This window comes from Mobula hypostoma, chromosome 6 (genome assembly GCF_963921235.1).
Source record: "Mobula hypostoma chromosome 6, sMobHyp1.1, whole genome shotgun sequence".
Taxonomy (NCBI): Eukaryota; Metazoa; Chordata; class Chondrichthyes; order Myliobatiformes; family Myliobatidae; genus Mobula; species Mobula hypostoma.
This window is the reverse complement of record NC_086102.1, coordinates 72,271,175-72,293,214: the sequence shown is the minus strand read 5'-3', so window position 1 is coordinate 72,293,214 and position 22,040 is coordinate 72,271,175. Positions and strand designations below refer to the sequence as shown.

Sequence of the window (22,040 nt, the reverse complement as noted above, 5' to 3'; positions counted from 1 at the left end):
CACTAAGCTCTGGAACTTATTTGTTTTCAGTGCTTTTGCCTTACAGTTTTACTCCATTTAGCCTCACCTTCTTGCAACAGATACACCTTCCTTGTTCTCTCTTCCCTTCCCAACAGTTCTGTATGTTAAAAACTGTCTTGTAAATTTTTCCAGTTGTCATGGTGAATTTGCACAAATTGCTGCCCCAGTTTCCCACTCCCTCTCTAGCCTACCCTCCTGACTACTTCCAAGATTCTATGGTTTTATTTCAGATTTCCTGCAGCTGCAGTATTTAGTATGATTTGAGCACTTTGTTTTGGTGTTTCTAGGCAAACTAAGGCCAATTTCCATGCCAGTCGAATACAGCTGGGTAGGAGAATACGAAGATTCTTACAGACCAAAAAGGGATGGACGAAGAGGCAAGTTATATTTCTTTAATTACCGTGTGATCTCATTGACCTTCTTGTCTATTTCTTCAAGGAACTCAAATCAAATTTGTACAACATGATTCCCACGCACAAAGCCATGCTGACTATCCCTATTCAACCCTGTCTTTCCATGAGCTTATATATCATATCCCTCACAATCCTCTCTAGTAGTTTACCTACCATAGATGTCAGGCTTATTAACCTATAGTTCCCAGGCTTTTCTTTGTAGCTCTTCTTAAATAAAACCACAGTGGCATCTACCCTTCAATCTTCTGTCACTTTATCCATCTCAGCCAGGGCTCCCACAGTTTCTTCCCTAGCTTCACAGTATCCTTTCTTAAGCTGATTTTCATTTCTGATGCAGAATAGTTTCTGGACTATTGCAGGAGCAAAAAGTGAGTGTGGGGCTTCATATGCTGAATGGATTTTGAGCATGGTCTTTGCCTGTTTCAGATGATGTCAGTATATGTGACTGAGCAGTCTGGAAATAGGAGTTCATCCAGGCATGATTCTTGCTTTAGTTTTTTGAGATCAGTCAGAAACCACTCTGCCCCAAGAGGAATGAGACCAGAGCAATTAAAGACTGCTGTCTTTTCTTGCCAGAGTGAAGTGGCAAAACATAAACCCTGTAATCCCCGGGGGATCTTGAGGCTGCAGACGGAAGGAGAGGCAACAGTGACCCAGCTCACTTGTGGAGTCTTGAGGTGCTCAAATCACTTTGGCTTTGTCTTCAGCCTGCACAGCATACACTGGCCAATTTTAACCAAAAATGGTATCAGTTTGCGAGATATTTCATTAGACCTTGAGTTGGAGAATAAATTGGGCCACCACCCAAGGCATCTGCAGCTGGTGGGCATGTCTTCCTGCTCTGCATTTTGCATCTTCGATATTCTTGCATGTTCTGTTTCTTGGCCTTCTTTGATTCACTCATTGACTGGATAACCTCGTTTTCAGTTTGCTTAAACCAGTTTATGCCCTGGTTTTACCCTATTGGAGACATCCCCACTCCTACCCTCCCAGTTTTGACAAAGTGTCTTTGATCTGAATTGTTGGCTCTTTTTCTCCTTCCACTGATGTGGCCTGACCTGCTGAGTAGTTCCTGTACTTTCTGCTTTTATTATTGAAGCAGATAGACTCTTTGGCTACGCAGAACAAACGATGCAAGATTGTTAACCATTGTGAACCAGGATGAATGAGAAGTTTACCTTCTGATGCTGTTAGCACCTTACAGTGCTACAATGTAAAGTTGAAATTGACTCAGACACATACGTTATCAAATGACCCATGACAGAAGCCAGCTGTAGTTCCAAAGCTAGATATTTTGTTGGACTTGTGCTTCTGAACAACTTGACCATTAGCTCGTGAGGTCTTGATGGAAGCAGCACAACGAATCACAGATTGCATTCTGTACATATGGAGAACAAATTAAACGCATTCGGACTTGATAATAATTTCCCAGTTCTTTGTTCAACTGTAGCTGGAAACTGTAAATACTGGAAAATGTGAATCATTTTGGAAAGCTGTAAAAGCTCCAACTGTGCAGCATTACTCACAGTATGTAGGTTGAGATTAGTCTTTAAGAATTTAGCTGGGGAATTTCAGTCTGCTTTATATTTGCCCAATAAATTGACTGTTAGTAAAATGTATTGATTTCATTTAGAGCAAAGAGACACCAGGATTATATGTTACTGTTATTTCCTATTATTATACAGTTTCAATTACTTTTTGCACGCGTTAATGCAAAGTAGTGATATCTGTACCTGTCATTGATTGAATTCTTCTGTACTCATATCGTGGAAAAATACCTAACTCCCTGAAATTAGGAGCATCAAGGAACCACATATATTTTATTTGAAGATCATAAACTGCAGGTGCAGGAGATTTAAAGCAAAAACAGAAAATGCAGGAAGCTCTCTCCAGTCAGGCAGCATCCATGGAAAGGGAAGCATCATTATCCTTTCAGTCGATTCAGACCACTGCTCAAAGCAGCAGAACATGATGTTCAGATGGAGGGTTAAGCACCAGGCCAGATTGAAAAGGTCAGGGTGTTGGGGCTCAAAGCGAGGTATGGGTATGGGCCAGTTAGGAATGCTGCTCCACAACATTTACTCCACTCTGCACTGAACTATGGGTCTCAGAATCTCTTTACAGACTCCAGTTCAGAAATGCTGTTTGCTCGTGGATACTTTTTGCATGATGTTTTTTCTCACTGCACATTGGGTGTTCGACGGTCTTTTTATGGGTTATTTTACTCTTTTATTTTCTATGAGTTCTTTTTTATGGGCTTGACATGGTTTTTATTCTCTGCACATTGAGTGTAGGACAGTTTTTTAAAAATATATATGTGGGGTGTTTTTTGATGTTTTTGTTTCCTGGCTACTTGTTAGGAGATGAATCTCAAAGTTGTATAACGTATATATACTTTGTACTTTGAACTTTGATCTATTTATTAAGGCAACCACCTCTGAACTGAAGTATCATGTATACATTGCAGGAAAAATTAGCCAACTTACCTCGTACATAGGTTAATAAGGTAATGGCAAAGCCACCGACTTTACGGTAACAGTTAGACTTAACAGTTACTGTACAGGAGTCACAAATTAATATACATGTACCACAGTACAAATAAATGAATACATTTACACTAAAAAATTGCATACTGGTAACTTAACAATATCATTCAAGAACTTCTGTCAAATTTTTGAAGATTTACCTACACATAAATATTCAATATGCGATCACATAAATATTCTTAAACCTCTGAAATCTTTCCAACTGTGTTTATGTTTACAATACCCTGCCCCACATCTGCTACGGATACTGATGGCAGTCATGGTCATCTATCTTACCATATCCTCTCATGGCTAATTCTGTGTCCTAGTTTCACTCTGGCTTTCCTCCTGCCCTATAGAGATCACTATCTCCAAATCTTACTGTAACTCCTATGTCTGATCATTGCCAGGTTTATATACCCTGATATCCTGGCAGGTATATTTATTCATTTGAACTTTTAGAAACTATTGCATGTTTAATGTATTCCTGGCCTCATTCCTGGATTGTGAAATTCTTGGCTGCTCTTAGATCCCCTTGTCGTCTTGTTACTCTTCATCACTGCTCTGCTTTGAAGCTTTGCCTCTTGATTCACTCTGACAATCTCTTAGAGACAATTCCTATTGGCCATGATCTTTTCCAGAGTGCTTTAAAGCCAGTTCTGTACTGCAAAAGTGACTGCATGCTGAGCACACGCCACCAGTAATCGTCCCAGCCTCTGTCTCCTTTGACTAACTTAACTTGTGTCCAAGACCCTGATGTTGTGTGACCACAACTTTGTGAACCTTTCTTGCAACTTGCAATTTTATTTGTTGACTCTTTGGACAAGTTCCATAATCACCAATAGCATGATGGAAGCCAAATATTGAGCCATGCTTTAAGGCAGATACATTGCTTGAGCTCCGATGAGGAAAGTGACATAATTTGAAACTAGAGCTGGTTCTACTGTGGACTTAAGTTTCCATTGCAGTATCGGGTCTTGTTTATTCCAGGCCGACTGAACTAGCTGAAAACCAAGTGGATTGTCACTTTGCTTCTATTAGCTAAACAAGGCAGATTCTACATCAAAGTCTTTGAGAAGTACCTTTTGAAATCTCTGCTAAATGATGCCATTTGTTGAACAGATTAAACTCACAGCTCAGCTCAGGGGCCCAAGCTGGACTTTTTGGTGCAGACTCGATTCAAGCCCTTTCTTCCTGAGGATTTTTCTCAATGCTTTCTTTAAGTCCTTGGACCTATTTCCTTCATCCAGATTCCCAATGAGAGTCAGGAACTAACGGCCACCAACACTTTAAACACATGCCCTTTCCAGTTAGTTCCTTGCAATCATCAAATCCTTCTATTATCTATGTCATTTGTCAGGTGATGATACAGGGTTTACTGCTGTTCATTTATGTAGTTTTGGGGTAGTTTCTATCTTTAATTGTTTTATATTATGCAATGCCTTTCTCTGAGTAGCTTTTTGGCATTACTTTCGGACCTGACATGGACCTTCTGACTCAATCTCCATTGCCCACTTTTACTTGAGTGGCTTCCCTTACCCCCACCTCGCTGCACCAAGCCAGGATTGGAGCATCTTATTCATCCATTTACTCCTGGTGTTTATCTGCCATATTGGACCTGTTGCTGGTCAGTAGAACCTGGCTAAAGGTGTGCCTATCTCTCTCCATCCCCCACCCCCATTTGTCACCAAAGTGCTATGATGTCAATCGTCGTTGTGGCTATCCCTCGAGGTCTTCATTCTGAAGAAGTGGCCAACAGAGTGAAGATGCCTGTGCATGTATTTGTTTAACGTGTACTTGATGTTGCACTCCAAGAAGTACACAATACTTCACAAATCAACCAACTGATTCCAATGACATGGAAACCACAACAATTGGGGCTGATGGATTTGTTGCAGCCTTCATACGTCTTCACAGCCGTTGAGTTCAAAGTAACTTCGTCCACCTGTTCCACCATTGAGGTCTTGGTTAGATTGTTCTTTGTCAGGGACCCTCGACCTTACCACCATGGGTGACCCTACCAGGAGCATAGGAGCATGATGCCAATAGAGTCATAGGAACACTACAGCACAGAAACAGAGCCTTCAGCCCACCTCATCCATGCTGAACTATATGCTGTCTAGTACCACAGTCCTCCATATACCCCCCCAATCACGTACCTATCCAAATTACTCTCGTGTTGACATTGAACCTGCATCTGCCACTTCAGTGGGCAACATGTTCCACACACTCATCACCCTCTGAGAGAAGTTGTTCCTCCTCATGTTTCCCTTAAAGATTTCATCTTTCACCTTTAACCCATGACCTCTAGTTCTAGTCTCACCCAACCTCAGTGGAAAAAACCTGCTTTCATTTACCCTGTCTATACCCCTCATCATTTTGTATATCTATCAAATCTCCCCTCATTCTTCTACACTAAAGTCCTAACCTATTCAACCTTACCCTCTGAATCAGGTCTTCAGGTCCTGGCAACATCCTTGTAAATTTTCTCTGCAATCTTTTAAACTTATTGACATCTTTCATTTAGGTAGGTGACCAAAACAATGCACAATTCCCCAAATTAGGCCTCACCATCATCTTATATGACAGCAACATAACATCTCAACTTCTATACTCAGTACTTTGATTTATGAGGGCCAATATGCCATAAGCTCGCTTTATGACCCTATCTACCTTTGAGGCCACTTTCAAGAAATTATGGATCTGTATTCCCAGATCCCTCTGTTTTATTGTACTCCCCAGTGCCCTTCCACTCATCGTGTCAGTCCTACTCTGGCTTGTCCTACCAGTGCAACACCTCGGATTAGTCTGCATTAAATTCCATCTGCCATTTGTCAGCCCGTTTTTTTCACCTGGTCTGGATCCCACTGCAAGTTTTCATAATCTTCCTCTCATGTTCATCACAAATGCACTGCTTTGAAGCTGGTTTTAAATTCACCTTATTCTATTCCTCGGTCATCAGCAATTTAGCAAGCAGCCTCCCATAACTTCATTCAGCCTTTTTGTAAGCAAAACATTCATCCGATTTGCTTCACTGCCTGTGAGACTACGCATGGCCTGGCATTCTCAGTGTCTGCCAGATTCTCCTTGCCTTTGCAAACCCATGACAAGTGTTCTGTTTCACTGCAATTTGGGGAGCACAGTAGCGAAGCAGTTAGCATAATGTTTCTACAGCACCAACGATCTGAGTTCAATTAGGCTGCTGTCTGTAAGGAATTTGTACATTCTCCCCGTAGCTGCTGGGTTTCCTCCAGGTGCTCTGGTTTCCTCCCACAATCCAAAGATGTACGTGTCAGCAGATTAATTGATCACGTGGATGTAATTGGGCAGTGCAGGCTTGTTAGGCCGGAATGGTCTGTTACGATGCTGTATCTCGAAACAAAATAACATAACAATAGTCTGTTATGAAGGGGAAAAGCAAGGCTGCATGATTTCATAGTCATAGAAAACTACAACACAGGAAAAAGATGTTCGACCCATCTAGTCTGTACCTGCCTAGTACCATTTATCTGCACCCGTAACAACACCTTAAGAGTTGCAATCAATCCTTCATCCACCACTTCCACTGGCAGCTGGTTCCACATTTGCTCCACCATTTCCTCTCTCAGTAGCCTCCTGTCTTTTACAGTTATGTAGTTAGAAACTTCCCACCTTTCAGTTCTGTCTGCTTTGTTGCTTACCTGACCTGACAAAGCTACTTTTACCCTTGCTAGCTATGATAATAATGCTGAAAAACCTGTGCCAACTAACTGGCCGGAGAGTCCAGGGACAACCGTCGGAGGTTCTCACCTGCCCAGGGTGAGCTGCCTCAATGACTACCATCCAGTTACACTCATATCGACTGTGATGAAGTGCTTTGTGAGGCTGGTCATGGCTGGAATCTTAGGAAAGGACATCTTCAAAAGGTGATGCCTTAACAAGGTGGTATCCATTGTTACAGACCCCCATCACCCAGTACATGCCCTTGTATCATATCTATCATCAAGGAGGAGGTACAGGAGCCTGAAGACACACACAGTGTTTTCCTCTCCACCATCAGATTTCTGAATGGGCAATGAACCCATGTACACTACCTCACTACTTTTTTTCCTTTTTTTGCTCTTTGAACTACAAACGTTTGTACTTAATTAATTGATTTTTTAAAAATTCTTATTGTAATTTATATTTTTTTATTATGTATTGCAATCTACTGCTGCCACAAAACAACATATTTCAGGAATCAGAATCAAGATTATTATCACCAGCATGTGTCATGAAATTTGTTAATTTAGCAGCAGCAGTACAATGCAATACATGATAATATAGAAAGAATAAAAATATAAATCAATTACAGTAAGTGTGTGTGTATATGTAGTGAGGTAGTGTTCATGGGTTCAATGTCCATTTAGGAATCATATGGCAGAGGGGAAGAATCTGTTTCTGAATCACTGAGTGTGTGCCTTCAGGCTTCTGAACCTCCTTCCTGACAATAACAGTGAGAAGAGGGCATGCCCTGGGTGGTGGGGGTCCTTAGTAATTAACGCCACTTTTCTGAGGCAATACTCCTTGAAGATGTGGAGGCTAATAGCTAAGATGGAGCTGTCTAATTTTACAGCTTTCTGTAGCTTCTTTTGGTCCTGTGCACAATGTATGTCAGTGGTATTAAACCTGATTCTGATTCTGAATACTTCTTAAATTCTATCATCTTTCACATCTCTACACTGAGTTCTCCAACTGTAATCCAACCATTTCTCTTAAGACAATCATTCTATCCAGATTTGGCTTAGTCATCCTTGTCTGAACTGCTTCTAATGCATCAACATCCTTTCTTAACTGTGACCAATAGTATACATAGTACTCTGGATGTGACCTGTATAAGCTCCCTTGTAATAAACAATAACATTCTGTTAACTTGCTCAATCTCTTCCTGGACTTGTATGCTAGCCCTTTGCAAATCATGCTCTAATACCCATGGATCACTGTGCATCTCAAAACTCTGTAATCTCTCAACATTTAAATAATATGCATCTATTTTTTAACTTCTCCTGCCAAAATGCGTACTTTTACATTTTTCTATATTGTACCCCCTCTGCCAGATTTTCATTCTTAAGTTCTCCATATCCTGTTATGCTGTGTCTTCCTTATATCTTCTTCACAACTTACTTTCCCACCTGCTTCAGTATTATCAGCAAAATTTAGCAACCATGCATTTGATCTGGGTCATATAGGAAGCTAAAACTCAAGTGCTGATATGTGTTCCACGCCTCTTGTTACATCTTGTAATCAGAAAAAGGCTTAGTTATGCTACATTCTGTGTTTTGTTGGCTAATTAATTCTATTCACATGAATGTTATCTCCTACACCATGATCTTATTTTTTCCACAAAGCACTTTGATGCATTTGAAAACCTAATTATAGCACATTCACTGCTTCCCTTTGTCTACAGCATATGGTACTTCTTTAAAGAACTACAGTAAACCTGATCATATATGATGTCCTTTCCATAATGCTGGGTTGACTTTGCCTGTCCAGTTGGAATTTTTCTAAGTGCCATGATACAACATCTTGAACAGAGTCTTTGATATTTTTACTATGACCAATTGAGTTCTGGTGCCAACAGAATCACTACAAATAATTTGCCTCCCTGACATTCTGTTGTAAATGACAGACATTTCAAACTGATTTTAAAACTTCCACTGAGTTCTCTTCTTTTTCTCTGTGTGTACTATTATGATTTTAATTAATTGGATTAAACTTAAACTGTAGCTTTTGCAATATGCAATAGCTGGGTATTTAAACTAATTCCAGTTGTAAAATCTAGTGAAGACATTAAATCTAGGGAATTGCATGTCACCTAGACCATTGTAAGATAAGAGATATAAGCACTGATTTTGAGAGATATGTAAGCCATATCCTTTTACAATTTGTAGCACAGCTCCATTTGGCAGCTAAGAATTATTTGAGAAAATGAAGCTGGTGAGCAACTTGCCCAATGTCAGTTGTGACATTCCTGGATATTCCCCTATGTTCCTCTTACAGAGTGGGTAAACAAATGTACTGCTCTAACTGCATTCTTCTCTCAAATTCTGTTCTTCAGCTGGAAAACTCTGGGCAAAATGTAATTTATTTTGGTGGAAGATTGATTTTTGTATTTGACTCCATTATTAGTTCTTATAGAAGTCGTTTCTTGCACTGCAAGTTTTTTTTTTAAATCCCTCTTCTGTCAGCATCCGTGCTAGAAAACAACTGAATTCTCCTTTAACAGACGTGGGTTCCATAGTGTCCAGTTCCTCAGATCCATAAGCTGTGGCCTTCCCCTGGGAAGTCCGAGGAAGGGAGCTGCATTGAGCTTCATTGTGTCTCGCAGTACGTAGCCCTTGTAATGTGCCAGTCAGCTATATTTGGTTGTGGGCAGATTATTACACTGGAAGACCAGCCAATTTCAAGCAGAGTGGTACCTTTCACTGAGATGATTAACTTCCAGTGGTAGCAAATGTTTCTCTCCTCCAAGCTGCTGGGAACAGCAGTCCCATGTTGAGCAGCTCAAGATAAAGACTGCTAAAGCAAATATCAAATTGCTAGACGAACTCAGCAGGTCGGGCAGCATCTGTGGAGGCAGAGGGATAGTCAATATTTCAGATCAAGACCTACATCATCTTCATTCTCTCTTGTCTCTAAATACCAGCACATCCTTTTTCAGACCTTTATGCCAAAAGAGCACTGCAGGAGACGATACATCCGTACACGACCATCTGTAGGACAGCATGTGGTGGAATGGAGACTCTTCAACCGTTCACAGAGATTTGACAGGAAGATTCTTTTCACCATTGGCCAAGCAAATTCTTGGTGCTTATTTGGAAGTCCTGCTGATGAGGCATTCTGCCAAATGATTTTCACGGTCTGCTCAGATAACCGTATGACAGAACCCATCATCTCCTTTTCCTGCATATCTCAAGGAGTTTCTGTGCAGATGGCCGCTGATTGATGTGCTCCCAGGTGTTTTTCAGCAGAAGGATTTCTACAAGCAGAAGATCTAACGGAGCATCACAGTCCAGCTGAGCAGACTAGTATGCAGCAAGATATCATGTCTTCTCTACTCTTGGGGCAGGTAGACATTCAACACATAGTAACATTCAGTATTTGTACCGCTACCGATAAAGGTAGCATCAGGATAAGAATGCCATAAGGGGGTGATGGAAGCGGAACCAAATGCAAGACACAGACACTGAAGTACTAGGAACTGGACTGTGTTTATTAAGAATGCTAGGGAAGCCAAGGAGCGAGGACAAAATGATAATATGAAGGTAGACGAACAGTGACAAACCAGGAAACCTGGACTTGAACTTGACAGGGAACTCGGGTCATGACTCAGGACTCGAGTCTTGGCAGGGACTCGGTACCTGGGTCTAGACTTAGCTCTTGGCTTGGACTTGCACTTGGACTTGGCTTGGACTGGACTCAGACTTGGCTTGGACTGGACTCAGACTTGGACTTGGAACTTGGCTCTCGACTTGGACTTAGAACTTGACTCTTGACTTGGACTAGGCTCAGACTTGACTTAGACACAGGACACAGAACACTGAGCAGGGGCTCCTCCTTAGACACAGCACATAGAGCTTGAACTCTTCTTAGATACAGGGCACAAAACACTGACCCAGGGCACCTCCTTGGACACAGGACATAGAGCCGGAACTATTCTAAGACACAGGGCACAAAACACTGAGACCATTCCCCCCTCAGGGTAGCAGCAAACGGCCGGACCTACCCAGCAGAGGAGAGAACATGGAGAGACAAAATCACACAACGATAGACTGTTCTTTATCTTGACACAAAAAGGCTCCAAGTAGCAGCAAGCCCTCAACGCGGCCCAGGAACTACAGACAACGGCTCTGGTCTCACTCCGACAGGTTAACTTGACGGGGATTCTGACGAGGTTACTGACAGGGATGGTCCAGCAAGGAATCACTGGACTCCAGAGCTATTTATGTTGTCAGCCCAAAACGAGAATCAGGTGCCTCAATTAAGGTGCCCAACTGAACAAGGGCATAAAGGAATAGCCAGAATACAGAATCCACGGACCAGACCGTGAACCATAATGCGGACTTCACGGACCAGACCGTGACAAAGAATTATAGTTGTTACTGTTTTTCATTCCCTGAAAACTTGTACAAAACATTCCTTCATTTTGTAGTACGATCTGGACTTTGCCTAATGCGGGTGTAACACCGGGAGTACCTTGCAACTGGTAACCAGATGCATTCGCACAGTAAGAGGAGTATTCCCACTATTGGTTGGTATTGGCTGGATACTTCACCTGTTCCTTGGTGTACATCCTAGCTCACTGAGCTATATTCTAGCACCTTCAGACTAGACAAAGGGACACAGGATTGGTCAGACCCATTAATGAAGAACTGGCCTTCTTCTACTGCAGTTGACGCTAACTCCTGAAGCCAGTTCACACTGTTCCTCACCGTGTTGGCCGAGCAGGAGACAACCAAGTTGTCCATGTGCAGGAAAGGTGACTCCTTTTATGTCCATGCCTTTTTTGATGGATTCAGCAAAGGGCTCAGAACAATATGCAAGTGAGGCAGAGGAGAGAGGGCAACCTGGCCTGACTCCAGACTTGATTGTGAAGTTTTCTGTTTCCTACTTGTTAATTTGGCTGTGCAACAGGCGTCTCTATTCAGCGATTGTATCCAGTTACACACCTCCCATCCAAACCCAGTTTTAGAGAGCAAACTGACCATGATACTCTGTCAATGGACTTCACTAGGTCCAAGCTGACCAGACAAGTGTTGAATTGAATTGAATTGACTTTATTTCTTACATCCTTCACATACTTGAGGAGTAAAAATCTTTCTGTTACGTCTCCGTCTGAATGTGCAATGTTCAATTTATAGTATTTTATAATAAATAATACGTACAACAGGACAGTCAAGATAACATAGAAATACAGATGTGTCCTCCCTCCTGTCCTGCATATCCCTGATGATATCTCCGAGTGGTGTGAGCCTGTCAACCATCATCCCGCTGGGCACAGTCCTAGAGCAGAGGTTGACTCATCGGATACGTAACCGCTCAACATGGTGAACTTTGTGCCTGCTTTCCCTGTTTAGCTCACACAACAGCTTCATGCAGAGAAAATTACTATACAATAATTCCACACTAGGAGCCAGTTGAGACAGGGCATGTTGAAAATCCGATGAGATCAGCGGATACATCTTTAGCAGTCAGATATAACACTCAAGTTAGCTTGAACTGTAAAGCTGTGACCAGCCAGGAGTAGCAATTACCATTTTTAGTTCAGCTTCTTAAAGAAATTGCAATAAGGACTACTGTATCGAGCTAAGGAGAAAATTACCCCAATTTCCCACAATCCTGACATTAATGGCAGTCTTCTTCCCTGCTGTATCTCCATCAGCAATATATAATTCGGTGACGACTGGTCCTTAGATTGAGAATTTAACGGAAGGAATGAGTTTTTATGAGTGCAGTGGACTATTTATGTGTTCCTATTTTTGTTTATTCTCATGCTATGCACGTAGCTTGTAACACTTGGATTTAAAAATCCCGATTTCATCACCCTTGAGAAGATGTTTGAGTCACTCCACTCCAGGTTATGAAGTTGCCCCCACAGAATTGCTAGCCAAGTGACAACGAAGGAAAGATGAGTTCTTAACTTCACAAATTTCAGCCTGCGCTTCCTTTCACTTCCCAAAGTGGATCAGCATTCACAACTGCTTGCCACCAGATAAAAACCAGTTCCCAATGGGGGAACTGCTGGTTGTGTTGTGTCCCACATTGTTGTCTGACATCCAAAAGGTCAAGCAATGTTAAAGTAATACAGGACACTGATGATCCAGGGCATACCTAGACATTAGATCTCAAACTGAAAATGGTTCTGGCAAAGGTAAGAATATGCAGGCTATTGAGTTGGATAAATGGTCACTGCTGAGGGATTTTTTTTACCCAAATGACATTTTCCTCACCTATCTCAGAAAGGAACTTCATTTGAAGAAAGCAAAAAAAAAGATAGGGTGGATTATTACTGCCCACTTCCTTTTCATAAACTTGCACTACCGCCTTCTCAAAGAAAGTAAGGATAGGCAATAAACTTATTGATTTATTTAGGGATACAGTGCAGAATAGGCCTTTCGAACCCTGTTGCCCAGCAACCCCTGATTTCACCTAGCCTAATCACAGTACAATTTACAATGAGCAATTAACAGACTAACCTGTATGTCTTTGGACTGTGGGAAGAAACCAGAGGACCCAGAGAAGACCCACATTTTCCACGAGGAGGCGGTACAGATTCCTTACAGGTGGTGTCAGAATTGGACTCCAACGTCCTGAAATGTAATGGCATAGCACTAACGGCTACGCTGCCTTGGCGCCTTAAATATTGGCCTCACCAGCAATGCTTAGATCCCAAAACTGAATATGTAAAGAAAAGATGTAGTGAGAACATCAACACTGAGCGTTGGAGATGAGAGTGAATTTCATCATGCCATCTTCTTGCTGTTCTGCCTAACTCAGGTGCGATTCAAGAAAGTGAAGAATGCCCGGATGTCCTGAAAATTAATTCAAATACAGTACATCAAAATAAAATTTGGAAATATTCTAGAGAGCATAATCAATGTTTAATCTTTTCAAAGAGTACAGCAAAACAATATTAAACCTACAAGACACGTAAGCTTACCATTAACTATGGAACATCTGGCATTCTGCATGAAGGTGCAAGAAATTAAAGCCAAGATGTTGAACAGTTTGTTCGTATATTTCTTGCAACGCTTTCTCATTCAACATTTCTGCAGTCAGTCTTGTGTCAGTTCAGGACTGTGTCGTGTTAGTACCACTGGCATTCAGATAACCACTCAACAGTTGTATTCATGGATACAATTTCCCACAGAGTATGATAGCTGGTTCTATCAGCTGATGATCTCTTTTTCCCGTTTGGCTGACAGCTATTTTTCTTAATTAATATCTAGGGTCTGCTTTTTTTTCACAGTCTCCTTCCCAGCTACTTCTCAAAAATCTCTGCAGATATTGCTCCCCACTTTCAGTGCATTGCTCCCTTTCTGTTACAGTGCTGTTTTCTGCACTGTATACCGGAAAAAGTCTAGCACATCACATCTTCACCTATCCTGGTCGAGGAAGCTGGTATGACAGCTTAGAAACTTGTAGCAGTAGGATGACCACTCTTCCATCAAAGCACAAACATAAAGTTTGGGCAGAATTAGGATCACTGCTGTCACCACCTCCTCTCCCTCCATAGATGATTGCGCAGAAGACATTCAGCAAAATTGTGAGCTTTTAATAATATTTATCACCAAGAAGAAAATGCAGATCTCTTAGAAGCCTGTGTTTTTCCCAAGAAAATTATAGTAATTTTGATATTTTATTTCTGAAAAAGAGACAGTAAAATTTTTCAGGTGGAAAATGAATTAGCTGTTGAAAACAAAACAATATTGTATGTACACAAGAGATTCTGCAGGCAGGTGCTGGAAATCTTGAGCAATAAGCACACAAAATTCAGGTCCTGATGAAGGGTCTATGCCAGAAATGTTGACTGTTTATTCCCCTCTATATATGTTGCCTGATCTGCTGAATTCCTCCAGCATTTTGTGTGTGTTGCAAATTATATTGTATGTCTTCTTATTGTAAAAATACGCTTGATATCTAACATAATTTCAGAATGCATTCTATATTTTGTAGGAGAAGTTCATGTACAAGTTGATTGCTCATGCCATTGTTGTTTATTGTGCATTATTTCTGTTAATTTAGAAAGCTCGCTAATGAGGTACATGAGTGATGATAAGATCCCTATCATTCAAGAGGAGTATTTAGTTAAAAGAGACACAGGCAAAAGATCCAGAAAGAAGAGTGACAAGTTAGGCAGTCCTAATCACCCCATCAGTCATTACGCCTTGCCAACACCGGTACATCTAGATGCTGTTCGACAGGAGTCCCTGAGTACACCTCTGCCAGAAACCAACACCATCACTCTCTACCACGTAAGTGAATGATAACTTTATGCCTGTCTCGAGCAATCCCTGACTCGGAAGTTTGCTTTGAAAAGTTCCTTTGTTCACTTAAGTATGCTCTTTCCCAATGAATCAATGCTTAGTAGAAAAGCAGTGACTTACAAAACCTATCGTTCCTTATAGACATTTAGAGGCAATAAAAGTTACGAAATGTATCATGTTTAATTAGTGTTGACTGACTAAAGCAATAGAAGTACCGTCTATGGTAAATTGTACCTGTGTTTCATATTGCAAAAGGATGATCACAGACAATAAATCTGGGTGTTATTTAGAAACTAATTTCAGATGGTGGTATTAATTCACTGCCAAATAATTTATGAAGTTACAATAATTCATCTGTTAAATTGGTCATCATTTTTGCTGAAGATATGTGGATAGTGGTGATCCAGGGGAATAGAATTCATGATACATTGTAGTTAATTATGGTGTTATTATGCTCAGAGAAAAGTATCCTGTAGTACCTATAATGTTACAGGTATTCCACTGAGTAATTTCATTGATCAGAACATTATTGTTCTGTCACAATAAATATTGTTGAGTTGAAATCAAATAATGATTCTGTCCTGACAAATGCAAGGCTGATTGCAGAGGTCCAGAATGATTTATAGTTAATGTGTGTAATTTTCTGGCTCTAAAGTCCTAGTTGTCAGTTTCTTCTGTCTAATTTGCTGCATGGTTAACCCTTACCCATACTAAGGTTCATAGCCTCCATTCTCTTCTCCACCAAGGTTTGACACAGAACATCGCAAACAGATTCATTTTCTCCAAAAGGAGATGGAGTAAGGTGTTCGCCCGTGTGCAGCATTCTCTGTGCAGTGTACCCCCTGAGTTTAATGTTCCATGATCCATCAAACTTAATGTAGAGATACTACTAACTCCTCTTAGTAATAATTTTGATGTGGTGAACTGTCCTCTGACAGAACAGTCAGAGAAAATAGGCTTTCAGCATTTAGCCAATTAAAATCTGATTGTTCTAAAAAGCTTTTACTAAGTCTCTCCTCAGTCTTTCCTGCCCCAGTGAAAGGAGCCATAAGGTTTTGCCTGCCTTTCCATTCTTTGCATCAGCCATGTAAGTTTCTACTGTGTTTTCTTTCATGGCGTAGATTTTCCTTTGAAAATAATCGGTCTACAACTTCTAAGTTCCGTAGTAACTAAGTGCTAGTCTCAACTTGCTACTGATATAATTTTCTGCATGCAGCTTGAAGCAGTCCATGCATACATCTATGCATATATGCACATACACATCTATGTCTACCATGCAAATGTACACCACAAAATTCAACTGCAGGGTTTATTCTCCTAAGATTTGTCCAATGTACAATACCTAAACCATACTCCTCCTGTACTGAACCATGACCAATTAAAATAGGAAGCAAAAGAGGTTTGGGTCTAGAAATTCATACCCAGATGCAATGTGCTCCCTGAAGGAATTATTTGAAGATAGAAGGACCAGACTTTTCCAAAGCCATGAATCAGCAGACAAGCAGAAATTACTCAAAGCTCCCACCAGAAAGGGCAACATCCATGAAGAGAGAAGCAGATTTAGCATTTCAGAACTGCATTCTTCCATCAGTGTTGTTAAAAGGTTGGTCTTGTCAGGCTTTCCCAGGATTCAGGATGACTGCTATTCTGTAGCTTCAGAGATAGCTAATGAAGACAATATGAGTACTGCAGACTCTTCCACAGCTGGATCAAGGAGTGAGATAGGAGTGGGGCTGAAGTAAGTGGCTTGAGAGCTGCTGCACTTCTTCTACCACTTCCACAAATATGTGTGCTTTTGGTGCTTAGTCCCAATGTTCTCAACGCCATCGCAAATACTTCTTCAATACTTGGGCAGCTATACCTCCGCAATAATTGGATCCTCAATTTCCTTATCAGGAGATCTTAGTCAGTACAGATCAGTAGGAACATCTCTTCCTGTTTGAGAGTCAGCACAGGCACACTTTAAAGATGCATGGTTAGCCTATTACCCTACTCTACGCTGGTGACTGTGTGGTTAAACACAGCTCAAATGGCAACTATAATTTTGCCAATGACACCATTGTTGCTAGCAGAATCACAGATAATGATAAGACAGTTGTGAGATAGATCAGCTGGTTGAGTAGTGTCACAACAAAAGCCTCACTCTCAATGTCAGCAAGACCAAAGAATTAACTGTGGACTTCAGGGAAGGGGATGTCAGGAGAACGCACACCAGAACTCATCAAGGGGTCAGCACTAGAAAAGGTGAGCACTTTCAAGTTCCTGGGCATCAACATCTCAACACATTGATGCAATCACAAGGAAGACATGCCAGCGGCTCTACTTCATTAGCAGTTTGAGGAGATTTAGTATGCTACAAAAGACACAAAAATTTCTACAGATGTTTGGTGGAGAGCATTCTGACTGGTTGCATCACAGCCTGGTATGGAGCTTCCAATGGACAGGATCACAAGAGGCTTCACTGTGTTGTACACTCAGCCAGTTCCATCATGGGGACAGTCCTCTCTACCGTCAGGGACATCTTCAAAAGGCAGCGCCTCAAGAAGGCAGCATCTATCGTTTCAGACCCTCACCATCTGGGACATGCCCTCTTCTCATTACTGAAGACCTGCACTCAATGTTTAAAGAACAGCCTCTTCTCCTCCGTCATCAGATTCCAGAACAGTCCATGAGCCCATGAACACTACCTTGATATTCGTCTTTTTCATTATTTATTTATTTTTATAACTTACACTGTAGGAACTTTTACTCCTTGCACTGTACTGATGTCACATAGCAACAAATTTCACATCTGTCAGCGATAGTAAAGTTGGTTCTGACCATTATTTTGATTCCTTCTGTATGTTGAGCAGTCAAGCACCAGAGTCAATGGGGATGTTATGTTTCTTCAAGGAGGATTTGAGCCCTCAAGTCTTTTGTTCCGTCAGCCTGGTAATCTCTTTGCATGACAAGATCAAGATTGTTTCATACCATTTCCTGTAAGCAAGAGTAAGAGAACAAAATAATTGTTAGTCAATAAATATAAATCTTTAAGATAGTTTATCTATGTAGATTGATTGTACATCCATAAAGTGATGCTAAAGTGTACATAAGATGACCAACAGGAAATAATAAAGTAGTGGTGGAGTTAGTGGGTGGAGGTGTTGTCAATCTTACAACTTGGGGGGATTAACTGTATTTGAGTCTGATGGTCCTGGTGTGGATGCTGCGTAGCCTCCTCCCTGATGGGAGTGGGACAAAGAGTCCATGAGCTGAGTGTGTGGGATGCTTCATGATGTTACTGGCCCTTTTCCCCAGAAATGTCCTTGATGGCGGGTAGGCTGGTGCCAGTGAAGCATTGGACAGTTTTTACTGCCCATTGCAGAGCCTTCCTGTCCACAGCAATGCAGTTTCCATACCAAGCAGCAATTCCCTTGTTAGGGTGCTGTCTACTGCACACCTGCTGAATGACATGAGTACGGATGTGCGAAGTCCAGCTCTCGTCAGCCTCCTCAGAAAGCGTTGGTGAGCTTTTGTGACTGTGTAGGATGTATTCTGGTACCACGAGAGATTGTGTGTGATGTACACTCCCAGGAGTTTGAAACTGCTTGTACTTTCCACTGCTGTGCTCCTGATGTAAAGTGGTGCGAGTTCTCCTGAAGTCGATAACCATCTCCTTTGTCTCTTGACATTAAAGAAAGAGGCTATTTGCCTGGCTCCAGGCCTTGAGCCCTTTCACCTCCTCTCTGTTGTTGGTAATGAGCTCCACCCCTGTTGTGTCATCGGTGAACTGGACGGTGTGACTGCTCGGCTAGCCGTGTAGTTATATGTGAGCAGAGTGTTCAGCAATGGTCCTGGGGGCACTGGTGTTGGGGATAATGGGTCCTGACTGTCCGACATCTGTCTGTTAGGAAAGTCAACACTCAGTTGTACGGTGGTGTATTTAGACTAAGGAGTAGAAATTTGTTCATCATGGTCCCTGGGACAATAGTGTTGAATGCCAAACTGCAATCCAGAAACAGCATTCTGACAAGTATCCTTGTTTTCTTGGTGTGCTGGGGCTAGGTGCATGTCAGATTAGGCACCTGTCATAGAGTGGTCCAGCCGGTGAGCATATTGGTGAGTGTCCGATGTGGCAGCGATGGAGTTTTTGAGATGTGCCATTACCAGCCATTCAAAGCACATCATGATGTTTACTGTCAGTGTCGTTGGGCGGTAGTCACTTAGTTCTGAAGGTGTAAGGTTTTTCGGTACAGGGATGATGGGGCCTGATTTGAGGCATGTGAGGACAGCACCGTGGATGAGTGAAGTGTTGAAGATGGCTGAGAATACATCAGTGTGCTGCTGTGCACATTCCCAGAGTACTCGGCCTGGGATGTGGTCTGGCCCGGCTGCCTTATTGGGATGGGCTCCCTGCAGGGCCTTTCTCAAACCTGCTGCTGGTGCAGACAGTGGCTGCTCACCCGGAAGAAGGGGTAGCTTTAGTACTGGTGTTGGGTTGCATGGCTCGAAGCCTGCATACAGGTTGTTTAGAGTATCAGGGAGAGAGGCATCACTGGTACAGTCAACACTGTTTTTCCTTGCCTGGTCGGTAATGCCCTAGATGTCCAGCCACATGAGCCAGGGATTGTTATCGGACAGATGTCCCTGAATTTTTTTGTGTGTAGATGGCCTTTGCCCTCTTGGTGCCTAAGATGAGATTTCTCCTGGTTGCTCTGAGAGCTGTTCTGTCATTGGACTTGAAGGCAGTGTCCCGGGTTATTAGTAGGGCGCGCAACTCTTATTTATCATTGATCTCTCAATCACTTTATTTGTTTATTTCTTTATACATTGAATTATCTATCTGTTTGTTTATGACAGAGCTTGGAATAAATTATCTGAAAGTGAGTAAGAGGCAGAGAAACCAGGCTTATTCTGTGATGGGAATCTGGGAAAGGGAAAAGAGAAGCTCTATAATTAGAATGGTGAGCAGTGTAATTGAATTAAAATCCTTTGCCAAGGAGCTGCTGCTTATTGGAAACAGAGGAGGTGATTGATAGGCAGCTACAGGGAGCTAGTCATCCGTAAGTTATCTGGGTGACTGTCAGGAGAGGGACAGGGAATAGGCAGCCAGTGCAGAGTACTCCTGTAACCATTGTCCTCATACTGTTGAGGGTGTATGACCTACCAGAGGAGCTGCAGCTACCAGGTCTCTGGCTTTGAGTCTGGTGCTGTTGCTCAGAAAGGTAGAAGAGGAATGCAGTAGTGATTGGGGATTCCATAGTTAGAGGAGTAGGTACAAGATTCTGTTGTCGCAACAGAGGCATTCTGATGGCATGTTGCCACACAGGTGCCAGAGACAGGGATGTCTCTGATCGGGTGCACAGCATTAACAATGGGGTGGATGAGCAGCCAGAAGTCTTGCTACGCATTGACACCAAACATAGGTAGGAAAAGGGAGGAGGTCCTGAAGAGAGATTTTAGGGAGCTAGGTAGAAAGCTGAAAAGCAGTACCTCCTGGGCAGTAATCAGTAGATTGTTTCCACGCACCAGTGAGGGTAAGAATAAGATGGTTTGGCAAATGAATTCGTGGCTGAGGAACTGGTGCGAGGGGGGTGTAAGAGTTTCAGATTTCTGGATCATTGGGATCTCTTTGCGGGAATGTAGGTACTGCACAAATGGGACAGGTTACACCTGAACCCGAAGGGGACCAATATCCTTTTGGGTAGGTTTTCTAGAACTATTGAGGAGGGTTAAACTAATTTGGCAGGGGGATGGGAACAGGAATGATAGGGCTGATGATGGGACAGTTGGTATATAGGTTGAGACAGTGTGCAGTGAGACTGTCAGGAAGGACAGGCAGGTGATAGGGCAAAATTGCAGTCAGTGTGATTAGTTTGTAATGTAACAGGGGTCAAAATCAAAAAGACCAAAGAATACAGGACTGAAGGTGTTATATTTGAACGCATGCAGTATATGGAATAAGGTAGATGATCTTGTAGCGCAGTTAAAGATTGGCAGGTGTGACGTTGTGGGCATCATTGAGTCATAGCTGAAAGAAGACTATGGTTGGGAGCTTAACATCCAAGGATACACGTTGTACCAAAGGACAGGCAGGTAGGCTGGCATGGCGCTGCTGGTAAAAAGTGAAATCAGATCCTTAGAAAGGGGTGACATAGAATCAGAAGATGTAGAATTGTTCTGGGTAGAGCTAAGGAACTGCAATGTTAAAAAGACCCTGATGGAGGTTATAAATAGGCCTCTGGACAGGAGCCAGGATGTGGGCTACAACTTACAATGTGAGACAGAAAATGCATGTCAAAAGGGCAATGATTTCAATATGCAGGTAGGTTAGGAAAATCAGTTTGGTGCTGGATCCCAAGAGAAAGAATTTGTAGAATGCCTACAAGATGGTTTTTATTTTAGAGCAGTTTGTGGTTGAGCCCACTGATCATTTATTTATACCCCTCAACTCGTATTTAGGACTTTCTTTCCCTGAGAACAGACTGACTTTGTGATCTAACATCTTAAACCGCACAATAAGAATAGAATAAAAAACAACACCTTTGAAATGTCTGGGTAATCAGACTAATGCACCAAACAATATCGTTGACTAACCATTGATTCATGATTGTTGGTGCCAGATGGGGTAGATTGTTGGTGCTGGATTGGGTGTTGTGAAATGAACCAGGTTTGATTAGGGAGTTTAAGGTAAAGGAACCCTTGGGAGACAGTGATCACAATATGATAGAATTCACCCGCAATTTGAGAGAGAGAGGCTGAAGTCAAATGTATCAGGATTACAGTGGAGTAAAGAGAATTACAGAGGCATGAACAAGGAGCTGGCAAAAGTTGATTGGAAGGGGACACTAGCAGAGATGATGGTACAGCAGCAATGGCTGGAGTTTCTGGGAGCAATTCAGAAGGTGCAGGATAGATACATCAAAAAGAAGACAAAGTCTTGCAAGACAGGATGACACAGCCATAGCTAATAAGGGAAGTCAAAGCCAGCACAAAAGCAAATGAGAGGGCATATAATAGAACAAAAATTAGTGGGAAGATAGAGGATTAGGAAACCTTTAAAAACCAACAAAACAATAAGGAGAGGTAAAAAATGA

General features: G+C 41.9%; 1 protein-coding gene across 5 annotated transcripts in view; it reads left to right on the top strand.

Annotated features, from left to right (window-relative positions):
* Positions 1 to 22,040, top strand: part of cnksr2a (connector enhancer of kinase suppressor of Ras 2a) — a 554,785-nt gene that overhangs the window by 375,585 nt on the left and 157,160 nt on the right. For 4 of the 5 annotated variants that reach the window (XM_063050993.1, XM_063050991.1, XM_063050992.1 and 1 more), the window contains 2 exons: positions 309 to 398; positions 14,723 to 14,952. In XM_063050993.1, the coding sequence (XP_062907063.1) occupies positions 309 to 398; positions 14,723 to 14,952 (320 nt within the window). The remainder of the gene's footprint in view (positions 1 to 308; positions 399 to 14,722; positions 14,953 to 22,040) is intronic. The other variant, XM_063050994.1, reaches the window with a different exon arrangement.